Below are 13,238 nucleotides of genomic sequence, written 5' to 3' on the forward strand. Positions count from 1 at the left end.
AAATACGAAATACAAATATAGAATAAAGAAACAGAAAAGAAAATGAGAAAAGAAACAGAAAAGAAAAAAGACCTTTAGTACCGGTTGTTTATACCAAGAGGTACTAAGTTAGCATCGGCCACGCGCGACGTGACAACCAAGTTAGTACTAGTTGGTATAAACAACCGGTACTAAAGGCCTCCCTTAGGACCGGTTACTTTTAGTACCGAAGTAGCAATACCGGTTGCACAATCGGTACTAAAGGGGGTTAAAATCCGGTACTGAAGGCACTTTCCCCAGCAGTCACTCTCTCTTCTCCTTAAACCACTGACTCTCTCTTCTCCTTAAATGATATGGCACTGCTCCTGTTGCGATAAGTTAAAAAAAATCCGGTGACACTCGATGGGCTGACAGCATAGCTATCCGTAAACAAGTCCTTAGGGGTTGTTTGGATCTTTAGTCCAAACTAAAGTTCCTGTCACATCGAATGTTTAGATACTAATTAGGAATTAAACATAGACTAATTACAAAATCAATTGCACAGATGGAGGCTAATTCGCGAGACGAATCTATTAAGTCTAATTAGTCCATGATTTGACAATGTGATACAACAATAAATATATGCTAATGATGGATTAATTAGATTTAGGCCCTGTTTGGAAGCAAGGTGCTAAAATTTAGCCTTGGACTAAATTTTAGCACCATCAACTGGGGTGCTAAACTTTAGCCCTTCAGGGTGTTTGGGAAGAAGGCTAAATTTTAGCACATGTGTTGACAAAAGACAGATTTGCCCCTGCTTTCTCTCTCTCCTTCACCCCTTCTCTTCCTGCTTGCGTTCTCGACGGGCGGCGATGCCCTCACCGTCAGCATCTTCTCCACGGGCGGATCCTCCGTCGCAGGCGGGGCCGGCGTGGAGGCCGCGGGGCGGGCGGGGCCGGCGGAGGTGGCGGGGCCGGCGTGGGGCCGGGCGCGGGGGCGGGCGGGGCCGGCCGGAGGTCGCGGCGGTGGCGTCGAGGCGGAGGCGGCGGGCGAGGTGGAGGCGGCGGCGGCGGCGGCGAGGCGGAGGCGGAGCGAGCAAGGCGGAGGCGGTCGGGGCCGGTGGAGGCGAGGCGAGGCCACGGGGGCGGCGAGGCGGAGGCGGTCGGGGCCGATGGAGGCGAGGCGAGGCTGCGGGGTCGGTCGGGGCCGGCCGGCGGTGGGCGAGGTGGAGGCGGCTGGGCGGAATCGAGCGGCGGCGGTGGCGGGATCGGGTGGAGAGAGAGACTGAGGGGAGGAGAGAGAGGGGAGGGGGGGCAGGGGGAAAGTGGTCCGGGGGACCACTTTTTAGTCCATTTAGTCCATTTTAGCTATCCGAAGTGACTAAATGATTAGTGGGGGGCTAAAGTTTAGCCCACAAGATTTAGCCCACCTGTTTGGGAAGCTTAGGGGCTAAAATGGACTAAAGTGGGGGTGATAAACTTTAGCACCCCTCTCCCAAACACCCCCTTAATAGATTGTTATCGTAAATTAGCCTCCATCTATGTAATTAGTTTTATAATTAGCTCATATTTACTCTCCTAATTAGTATCCGAATATGGAGGTGATACGAACTAATAACACCGCCTACCTTTTAATTCCGCATATTTTTAGAACCCCGGAGACATGACAATGTACTCAGACGTTGCCAGCCAATAGCGATTTCTTTCTGACGCTGAATTGTCGTGTCCACTAGGAGTAGAGAGAGGGGCTGACTCTTACTGTAAGGCCGTACGTACTCCGTGTAAGTCCGTATTTGCTGCAGGCCCAAGCTCGCTATAGCACGTCTTCTGGTTCGTCCGTTATGGGCTTACATGGCCCACAGAAAGTTGGAGCAGGGCTCGAACGCGGCCCACCTTTTATTTATGAAAAATCTCGGAATTTAGAGGGCCCAGGGAAAATATATTCTTCGTCACAAAATTTGTTTCGGGAGCCACACACATATATCCTCGTCGTCCTCGGTTGCAGAAAGTTATGACGGTAAAACAAGTTCCCACCCGTAGTACGGTTTTCCACCCTCCCTTGAACTCTCGAAATTTAGAGCGAGCACCATCATCACCCCATGAGTTTACCGCACTCTTGTCGGTAGCACAACACCAACTTTATTTTACTCCTGCAGATAACGGTAATCACCACTTGCACCGAGGCCACGAGGGTATGGGTATCCCCTGCCGCACACACCGCCCCATGCAGCTGCAGTAATTTACTGCCGAAATTTTTAACAGTACCACCCGCACATGCAACCACGTTGCTGGCACAGTGCCAGCACGCCCGCACGCACCGGTCGCGGCTGGCCTCTGCGCGGGAACCCGCCGTCGCCTCGCACCTCCGGACCTCCCCGCCCGCCCAGTACAGAATCGTCCACACGACTGGACGACAAAAAGGGGTCTAACCGGGCACTGTACACTCGTGGTGGGTGGTGTGGCGACACCATGGCATAGAAAAAGGATTCGTGCACGAGACGAGGGCGCGCGCGCCCAAGTGCGTCGCAGCTGGGTCGCCGTGGTGTAACGTGGCGGGCATGCCACGGGCGTGCGCCCGTACGTGTAGCACGCCGGCTCCGGTCGCGCCACGCCCATGCCTTTTTTCGCCGCACAAGTGTACACCTGCCACGTCTTAGCAGGAGTAGCAGCCACCGCTACCGTTCCAGGAAAGGGAAACTATTTTCTTTTCTTTTCTAAAAAATATCTTCACGGGGGCAGCATAAATATCGCACGAGCCGCTCACGTGCACCCACCCCAGCACGGGGGGACCCAGAGGCACGCCTCGAAAAAGCAGAAAGGAAAAAAGAAGAAGAAAAAAAACAGAGATACGAATAGTCAATCTCGGCGCACCAACCGACAACGACTTCCGCGCGGGCCCCACCCGGAGCCCGCTGTCCGCTCCCCTGCTCCTCCCGCGCTCGCTCACGTGACCGCCGGGGCGGGCGCACGCGCGCCTTGGTCGGCGTGGCGGCCGCCCGCGGAACCGTCCACACGGGCACGCATCTCGGCGTTGCCAGCCGCGCCGCGCAAGCCTCCAAGCCCGGCCGGCCGGCCGGCGTCCGCGTCCCGCCTGCCCCCCACCCCGGCCAGTTGCCAGCCGTGCAAACCCGCTAGAAATGTCCCGGCTGGTTCCACGTCACGCTCACGCTGCCAAAAGTCCGTCGTCCTTTTCCTTTTCGCGAATTCCATCTTCCCAAAATCTCAAGTGCGGTACGAGCAGCATAAAAACTTGCCTTGTGCCATTCCGAAGATTATCGCCCGTGGATTTCCAATCCAGGTACCGGAAAAAGGGATTTAGACCCCGGTTGGATTAGTCTGGATTCTGGCCTTGTTTAGTTGCCCAATTTTGGGGTGCCAAAAATACTGTAGCAATACTGTAGCGTTACGTTTGTATTGGTGAATTATTATCTAAATATTGACTAATTAGGCTCAAAAGATTCGTCTCGCAAAGTAAATTGTGCAATTAGTTTTTAATTTCGTCTACATTTAGTACTTCGTGCATGTACCGCAAGTTTGATGTGATGGGGAATCTTCTTTTTGCATAGTGCCAAAATTGGAATTTGGTGGTGAACTAAACAAGACCTAAATCCAAAATCTATAAGCTGGCCGACTTTCAAACGTGGTGGATTTTGGTGAGGATTTCAGAATCCGGATTATGGATTCACAATTCCGAAATATAGAGTTGGGAAGCTTTTGGTGGATGTTATCGACCAAATGATTAAAAAGCCCTTCAAATTTCATTAGAATTACCTCCCCTACCATCACCTCCATCTGTCTCCCTCCTCGCCTTCCCTGCCGCCGAAGTCTCCCTCTCGTCGTCGCCGGCCGTGCCCGCCTCTAGCTCGTTGAACGAGGCCCGCCGTGCCCGTTCCAGCTCGTCGGAGGAGGCCCGCCAGCCGTCGCGCCCAGATCCACCCACCGTGGCGCTGCCTCCTCCTTCCTGCCCCTCCTCGTCGAGTTAATTAACCGATCTTAGAGGTGCTCGTCGGAGAGGTTGAGCCCGGGGGCGTGGGTACAGGCGCTGAGCCACCACCTGGAGAGCACAGATGAGCGCACAGTGTTCGCGGATGGGAGGTTGAAGAGGACGTGCTCAAGGATGCCACCAAAGAGGTCGTTGATCCAGTCGCAGCCGCTGCCGCCAGTTGCAACCTTATTGTTTCCGTCCATCGCGCGTCTCCCTATTTGTTGGGCGGATATGAGAGAGACGGGAGGCGCGGTAGGAATCCTTCACTCTAGCGGTGCTGGTGCGAAGCGCCGCCAGGGAAGAGAGATTGCGGCGAGGCGACGACGGTGTGGGATGAGGTTAGGGACGGAGTGCGTTGGTTGAGGATAGCCACATGGGTAATCGGAATGAGGATTCTGGATTCTAAAATCTATCCCTCCAAACAGATCCATGTCGATTTGACCAGAATCCAGATTTTGGAAATCCAACCAAAATCCAGAATTTCAGAATCCGATCTAGATCAGAACGCAAGATTTAGGACCATTAATTTCTTGCCATCCAACGACAAATTCGCTGACGAGCAAGATCTTCACGATGGATGGAAGAATGGAAAGAGTCGATGCGGCGTTTGGCTGCTGACATGCTGGCGAGATGGATACCCGTACAGACACGTCCACGTGTCGGATGCGGCACCTAAAAAAAAGAGGCACCCAACGGAACCAAATCCCCGTGGCCTTTTGTTCCGCCTCGCTTTTTGGAAAACAAAATATTCCATTCCGTTTTATCGCGGCCCCTTTTAGCTTGGCCCTCAAGGAAGCGTGAAAACTGCCCCAGCTCGGTCACATCCACATCTGGAAGCAGGTACTGTAAAGCTTAACTTTAGCTAGGCTGACATGGACCTGGTCCATACCGTTCATGCATCTCCCTAATTACCATCATTTACTATTGTTTATTTTCTACCGTAAAAATTGGGGCGCCTAAATGGGGCAATTACTATTTACAAACCGATTGTTTCGGTTAATTAACGCTGCGCGGGTCACGCGGGAGGAGTGGGATCTCAGCCAGAGAATCGCAATCCCCCTGCCATCCCTGATCTGGCCGTGGCAAGTGCTCACGCCTCACGGTGTGCGCTGAAGTGGGCACAAAGGTGCATGGGTCCCACCGGTCAGAGAGGGTACGGGATCTTCGTGCGAGGCGTGTAGGTGAAGGGTTTATCATTAGCCATTGCCGCCCCATCCCCCCGACGCCCATTCACATCCCCATAAACCCCCACCAAAACAGTCACCGGTCACCACCATTAGCTACCGGTCCTTGTCTCGATGATAAGTGGGGACATGCTAGGCGGACCCACATGTCAGGTAAAACCTCAGCATGTTTCCTGGCCATTGAACGGAACAGTGGCTCCTCACTCGAGAACCTACACGTTCCTAAGCTGACGGTGGGGCCGGATGGTGGGTTGGTCCCACAGGTCACTGTGTGCGTAGCAACAGCATCGGCAGATCGTCCGGCGCCAGCGCATCGCGGCCGTCTTTTCCTCGCTTTCCGTTAGCCTAGATAGTGCCCAATGACGTGTGGGGCCACGACGGAAGCGGACCCACGCGTCGGCGTGAGGGGATGGGTCGGGGCGCGTGACGAGCGGCGCCTCGCGTGGTGCGGCGGGCACTACCTCGTAGATGGGGAAGGGGATTAAATATCGGCGGAGGCGGCGTGGCCAACCCCTTTCGCTCCTCTCGCCGCTTTGGGTTGGGGTTTAAGCGAGTGTGTGGGAGGCCGGAGGCGACGACGACGGCGCCGGCGTCGGAGAAGAAGAAGCAGCCAGCTCCCGTGTATATGTCTTCTTGCCCCTTCTCCGATCTGGTGGTCGTAGCGCTCATCGTCGCCGTCGTCGCCGTCCTCCTTCGCGCCTTCGCCTGCTCCAGCCGATCTATGCGCCAGGGGCTCAACGGCTGGAACAAATCCTCGTCGATGCTCAGGTCCGTGCGCCGCACCCCCGTAAATTTTCTCCCCGCGAAAATCTCATCTTTTCCACCGATCTGTGAGGTTTTGACCGGGTTTATGGCCCTTGTTCGTCCAGATCTGGGGCGTTCTTGCCTGGGTTTTCATGGGGTTTTGACGGATTTCTCTCTTGTGATGCTGCAGGGACGGGTTCGGGGTGAAGTATTCCGGATTCCTCCACATAAGGCCGTGTTGCTTCTGTCGAGGAGACTGACGGATTCGGTCGATTTGCGCCCGGCTCCGTCCAATTTTTGCACCCATCGGAGAAAGTTCCTTCTTTTTTTAGAGTTTTTCCCCTTCAGTTTTGGAAATTTTGGCCACAAGTTTTGGAGTCCTCTCCGGCGCAAGAGATAGAAGAGAGATGGCTCCGTTGAACCACCAGCAGATGCTCATCAAGAAGGCCCTGGCGAAGAAGCCCAAGACCAAGAGGATCTCAGGATTTGGCCTTAAACCCTCCGCTGCTCTCCTCAAGGCCAGGCCGCAGATGCAGCCGCCGGCGCCTGTCCAGCCGAGGCGCCGCGTCCGCGTCCTGTTTGAGGACCCTGACGCGACGGACTCGGACTCTGACGACGAGGAGGCCGGCGGCCCGACGGGCCCTGTCAAGTCCAAGCGCTTCTCTTTTGAGATGTTCGTCGGCAAGGCCCCACCGAAGCCGGTTCTCCCGGCGGCTACTGTGGCCGCGTCCACCAGCGGCGGGTCGCCGGAGAGCTACCGCGGCGTCAGGCTCCGCAAGTGGGGCAAGTGGGCGGCGGAGATCCGCAACCCCTTCACCGGCAAGAGGCAGTGGCTTGGCACCTTCGACACCGCCGGCGCGGCCTCTGCCGCCTACCTGTCCGCTTCCAGGAGCTTCGCCGACGAAAAACGCCGGCGCCGCGGGCAGCCCGTGCCCGCTTCTTCACCAGCTTCTTCGGCAAGCGCCACCCCGACGGCCTCCTCTTCGTCGTCCACCTCGGCTGCTCCGTTCGCCCACCCGTCGCCGTCCTCCGTGCTCGAAGCCACCAAGCCTGCACTGAAGGCTGAGTCGCCGGAGCCGGTTGCAACACCTATCCTGCCGTCCACTGAAGCTGCGCAGCTGCCGGACGACCCGGAGTTCTACCAGGACCTTCTGCGCGGGCTGCAGCTACCCGACATCGACCCGATGGACTTCCGCGCCGGCCTGGACGCCCTGGATGTTTCCGATGCGCCCTTCTGCTTGGACGACGACCAGGACCTGCTGTTCGGGGACTTCGCGGACGAGGAGCTGGATGAGATCGACCTCGACCTCGACGACATCAACGACGTCTTCCCGGAGATCCCCGGCTGCGACCTCGGCCGCGGCATGGACGACTTCCTGCAAACCGTGGATTTCTGCGTGTGAATTAAGCAAGTGCCTTAGTGTTATCGATGTTGGTGTGATAAAATGGGCCTGTGAGTGCGCTTGGGAGGGGATTTCTTGGGTTTTTTCCCCGGGCAACACCATCTGCTCGTGCCCAAGGAAATCTCTGCTTCCCAAGCGAAGAACATTAGCGTTTGGAGAGGTAATTTTGGTAGGTTACATTATGGTAAGTTATAGTAGTGGTACTGTCATGTTTCCAGTGTCATTTGGTAATGCTTGTCAAGACATTATAGTGGACAAGTCATTGAGCTGTTACTTGTTAAGCTATGAAAGGAAAATAAGTTTTGCAATACATCGCCGTGCTCGTCGCCCCATTCACTGTATCTTGCTGGAATGCTGATGTGGTTGGAACTGTGTTGTTAGTGCGATTCCAGAATGGAGTTCGTGAGGCGGAGTGTGTGTTTGACTAATGCTGTTGGATACTTCTGCTGTGATCGTGGCGTTAACCAGAGATTCTTTTGTGGGAAGGCAGTGGAATTAATTGTTCGCAAGGCTTATGATATTCTAAGTACTTGAGCAACTAGATCTAATATGCCATTGGACCTGTTCCTTTTTTGGTTAGTTGTATGCGTAGTTTATGCGCAGGAAATCGTTTGTGCACGGGCATGGGCGTAAACAAATTGAGTTGTTAGATATAAGTATCTAGCTAATTGGATCCGATGCGGTGTTGGACTTTGTTCAATGGCCGAGCATTTCTTAGTACAGTACTAGTGGTTTCGCAAAGGCCAGATTTTGACCGGACATTGGACACCCCAGGCTGCCAGGCAGCACCTGCAGCCCCCCCGCGGTGCGTGACTCGGCGTGGGCTCAGCGCCACCCATGCCCTTGCGCTTGTCTCTTCCGAGGAGGTGCCCTTTCGGCCACCGCAGCGCTGGATGGAGGGCAGGACCGGCCGGCAGCCTGTTTGTTGCCTTTGCGCGCTCACGAGTCCCCGCGCTACGCGGCCAAGACCGGGGCTGGTGGCAACCCCCACACGACGCGAGAGGCGAGAGAGTACGCGCCCGGGGATACGACGTACGTATCCGTCCGGCCATCCGCCCGGCGCGCGTTTGTCCCCGCCCTCGTCCGACGCGGCACGACCATCATCCTTGGCGCGGCGCCACGGCCGGGGGACCGTGTCGTGCCTCGTGCGTGTGCGTGTGTGGGTGCCTGCGCCCGTGGCGCGGTGGCGATAAGGTTCCCGATGAGACCGCATCCTGTGGCTCGGTTCCGCTGGGGCCCCGCGCGCCCAGCCGCCTTGGACCTTGGCCGCAAGTTGGGGAGGGAAAGGAAAGGAGGCGCGCGCGATGCGGCGATGCCGTGGTGGTGGCGTGGCGCTATCCGATCCGATTCTCCCCATCCCCCCCACCCTGCCACTCAGCTTGGCGCGGCACGACGGGTGGAGTGGCTATCCTATTCTAGGACCGACGCGTACGTCCAGGCTTTGTTCTCCCGGTCGCGCCCGCCGCCGCCAGCCGTGCCTACTACCACCACCCCTCGGCACCTCCCATCGTTCGATCGTTTCTGTTCGTGCTTTCCGCAAAGCGCTGGCGGCCGGGCAATCATGCCGCCGCGACGCTTGCATTCGCGTGCGCCGGGGAGTGGCCGGATGGGTGAGCGGCTGAGGCGTGTGTAGGACTGGACTGGCACGGGACCGGGGACAGTGCACGCGAGTACGCGAACGGGACAGCTGGGGGGAGCGGAGCCAAGGCGCTGGGTCTGGGGAAAGTGAATGCGGCTGCGCGGTTGCGGGTGGGGTGGGTGGCGCCGCGGTCGGGGCCGGATTGGTTTGGGTCGATCGATCGCAGTCACTGGAGCGGCGGCGGTGGGCGTGGCCGCCGTGATAGGAGTTCGTTCGAGGACGGCCCGGGTCGCTGTGAGCCTGTGCTCGAGCGCTAGCCGCTAGGGGCATGTGGTGCCGAGAGGGTGAGCACGCGCGCTCGCGCTTGGCTTGGGCTGGGGCCGCCGGCCGCGTCGCGCAGGCGCAGCTAACGTCGAAAGCTATTGGTCGCCCGACGTTGACATGGGGTTTCTGATGGCTTCTCAGGTGATCTTTCGTGAGCCGTGCCTCTTACGGAGCACGCAGGGGCGTTGGTGCGGTGCGTCGCTATAGTTCCAGTACTGCTCTGGGACTTTTGATTTAAGCTTGGAACAAGTTTGAAGGGTGCGGGGGAATTGTATTTGAATTCTTGGAATTCCTGATAGTCTAGATTTGGAGACGAAATTTCCGAACCTGCCCATTCGGAAGTTTGTGGCTGGTGTCAAACATTAAACTTTTGAATTGAAAGACTAATCTTTTTAGTGGAAGGAAGGTCATCCTGCTTGTGGCAAAGCTCAAAACAATAATACAATACAATACTACTATTTGATGACTCCGATAATGACCAGGCAATGTGCGAACCACAGTCCGAATTCGTCACAGCTGTTGGAAAACTTGGTACCCGGAAAACGACACGACAAGCTTCTTCGAAACTTCGGATACAGAATCCTGCACCAGCAGCTCGTCGTCGTCCCAGCTCTCAGTCAAGAGGAAACGGATCCATGTGAATATCAGGAAGATTTTATCCCGCGTACTTATCGGCGTATCACCCTCCCGTTCGTAGTCGTACACACTCGGCGTCCGTGGCCGTCGCTTCCCTCGTGGCCTCGCGTCACGCCACCACCGGAGCGCGGAACGAATGGATGGCACGCTCGCCGCGATCCCCGCAGCCGAAAAACAGTTGGTGGTGGCGGCGGCACCGCGGCTTGCGTGTTTGACGAGTTATTGCCGCCGGTGCGTTGAACCTTCCGCGCCCCTGTCCTGTGTCGTCGATGGCGATCCGAGGCCCCAGCCACAGGGAAAACGCTAGCGCTCACTTGCAGTGTGGCCCCGCACCGCGCCTGGCCGCACGGCCGATCGGGATGCCGATCACTGCTCGGAGACGACGAGTAGTGGTGCGGACACAGATCGGCAGCGTGACGCACGCCACAGCGACAGCGAGGACCGAAAACGGGGGTTTACGCAGGCCGTGGCGCACACACGTACGGCGCCGATCCACAGGGGAACACAGCTGGTCCGGTCCCTGGGCTGCTCGCCACCTGTTAGCGCTGTGCGGGCGGGCGGCCGGAACAAATCCGATCTGGAGGGGAAGGGATCGGTGTCTCGTCTCGTGTCCCCGGCCAGTAGACAGTCCCCATCGCCGGTGACATCCCGCATCAAATCCTACGAGAAATTCCACGCAAACCCGTGACATCTTCCAAGCTCCAAGCCCCTCTTTCCACCTGTTCGGGGTAGCCGGCGGGTAGGCACGTTTTGGGGGTGGACGACGGATCATGGGCCGGCAAAGTCGACTGTAAACTACTGCCGTTTCTTTTTCGAGCAACGATTTTCCGGGTAAACTAGTGGTGACTGGCTGATTGCTACTCCTGCCACGAACGAGTAGTTGCGTACGCGACGGGGATAGGGAGTGAGGGAGGTATCGAGATCACCGATGTGCGCTATACTCCAAATGAGGACAGGCGCTGTGGAGGAGAGCCGTGTAAAGGAGATCCAGGTACAATGGCCTGACGTCCAGCTCGCGCGAGCTGAGACAAAGATGTCGATGTGTTTTCGTCCACGACAGACGACGACAGCGTCTGACCGAGCAAGCTGGCTGGCGGGTGGGCATGGTGAACTCCGCCCCGGTTTCTCAACGTTTTCCCGCGGCGCGGCATCAGTGCCGGTCGCTCTCACCATCGCAACCACGTGGGTAACTGAGCTGATCAGTGACTGAGCTGCCCGGCCGCTCTGACTACGATCCGGGGGGTCAAAAGACAAGAGGCCGGGGCCGACCAAGTTGGACGGAGCGAGGCGAATGGATGGATGGAGGAGGAGGTGGCCTTGGTGCCGGCATTATTGCCGTATTTTACAGCGCGTGTGTGCGGTGCGGTGTGGAATCAATCATTCATGGCCGTGGAGCACTCTGCGTCTGAATGTCCTCCGTTTTTGACCCGCCGTGCCTGTCAGGTGTAGTAGGTGGTTGCTTTCCTTTCCTTTCACTCCATTGTGATAAGCTCCTGGAAAAAGATCAGCACTAATGCTGCACTGCCGGCGATATTTCTCCGTGTTTATCCTCTTCTTTTTGCAGCTTTGGGAGGGAGATGTCAGTGAGGAGGATGAATCATGAATGGATCCTCAGTGACAACAGTATTTCTTTTCTTTCTTTTGAGAGGGGATGGATTCAGATTTGACAGAAGGAGACGCTTGCCGGATTCAGGCCAGTGAGAAAAGAGATTCTGCAACTGGTGAGGTTGAGGCCTGCTGTATGGTGTGGAAAAAAATGATGGTGGATCAGATGCCTACCCTAGTGGCTAGTGCGATCCTAGACCTGTTTAGTTCCCTCTAAAATTCCAACTTTGGTACTATGCAAAAAGAAGATTCCCCATCACATCAAACTTGCGGTACATGCATGAAGTACTAAATGTAGACGAAATCAAAAACTAATTGCACAGTTTTGTTGTACTTTGCGAGACGAATTTTTTGAGCCTAATTAGTCAATGTTTGGACAATAATTCACAAATACAAAAGAATGTTACAGTTACATATTTATGGCAAAATGCCAATTTTGCTACTTCCAAATTGGAAACTAAACAAGACCCTACTGTGTACTTTGCCTGCTGATAGTGAAACTTCCCGTTGGAGCTTGGTGTGATGTTCCAGGCTCGAGGTCGGCAGTTTTTTTTAATTTATAGCTCTAATCCACGAACGTTGACACTTTGACATATGACAGGGTACTTGTAATCTGTAAACAAGAGACAGTTGACGCAGAATTATATCGAGAGGCAGTCTTATACAGTACTGCTCTACTATAATAGAAGTGTTGAATTGTCAGTCACATCACAAGGACCACCCCACAAGTTCAACTCCTCGAGCCCACTCCCGGCTCCTAAGTCAAGTCCCAACATCTTGGGAATGCTGACCCTGAAGATCATCTCCAAGGATCGGTTGGAAAATCAACGTGTATTAGTGCCATCTCCTCTCTTGCATGCTTGATGGTGGTAGAAGTAATCTTTTTTTTTCTTACTCTAGGTGAGTGAAACGTCCGTCTTTCCCCACGCTACAGTGCAGGCAGGCAATTTCGAGGACGAATCGGGTTTTCCTCAGTTGATTTGCCGACCCCTCTCCTCCAGCATCCTTGCCGATGGCGGAGTTGAGAGGGGAGCCCGATCCCTTTGCGGGAGGACCTTGTATAGTTGTAGGCTTAGGTCTTTGAGCTTGTATTTCCCGCCAGCGTCTTCTATATCGTTGGCTTCGCTTCTCCTTGGGCGGTTCGGTGGTGTTGGCGGCGGCGTCTCCGGCAAGGATGGAAGGAGGTTAGTTGTGTTCTATCTACTTGCCATGTGGATGGAACTTTTGTGCTCCCCAGGGGGCTTCTTCTTCCGGATCGGCGAGTTCGTCGCCGGCAGCGGATTCACTGTTGGGCTACGGCTTCTAGCCGGAAGCAGTAGCGCCAGCTTCTCCTTTGGCCGGCTGGTGCTTGTTCTGCTGGAGGATGCTCCTCCTTTTCTTTCGACGGTGAGATCGCCAATTCTCTTTCAACGAAGTAAATACATCTTTGTCGGAGGTCCGGGGTGGTGGCTGATGCGGCTTTACCAAGGTTTGGAGTCTTTTGGTGGAGGATCTGGAAGTTTAGGCTTCGATTTTGCTTCTGGTGCATAGCCGGGCGGATCGGAGTTGTCGAGGAAGGTGAACATGATTCCTAGGAGCTTACTTGTAATTTTTCTTTTTTTGGTTCTTGTTCGTAAGGGGATGTACTGTGTTGTGCTTTAATATATCTTCCCTTTCGAAAAAAAATAACCTGGCCCAGTACTGCTCAATTTCGCTCTCTGTGTATACTTTAATCAAACACTAGTTAGAGAGATGCAAACGTGCAGCCTCATCCTTTGATCGGATCGGCCCACAGCCCAAAGCTCACGGGTAAACAAGTGCCGCGAGGTTGCAACTTTGAGC

At 55.4% G+C, this 13,238-nt stretch overlaps 1 protein-coding gene across 1 annotated transcript; it reads left to right on the forward strand.

Moving 5' to 3' along the window:
• Positions 1-6,125: 6,125 nt before the first annotated feature.
• On the forward strand, positions 6,126-7,296 carry LOC117857876 (uncharacterized). The gene has a single exon (XM_034740772.2). It carries the CDS (start codon positions 6,278-6,280, stop codon positions 7,271-7,273), a length of 996 nt encoding a protein of 331 aa, XP_034596663.1. The 5' UTR covers positions 6,126-6,277; the 3' UTR covers positions 7,274-7,296.
• The last annotated feature ends 5,942 nt before the right edge of the window (positions 7,297-13,238 follow it).

Source organism: Setaria viridis, chromosome 5, assembly GCF_005286985.2.
Source record: "Setaria viridis chromosome 5, Setaria_viridis_v4.0, whole genome shotgun sequence".
NCBI lineage: Eukaryota > Viridiplantae > Streptophyta > Magnoliopsida > Poales > Poaceae > Setaria > Setaria viridis.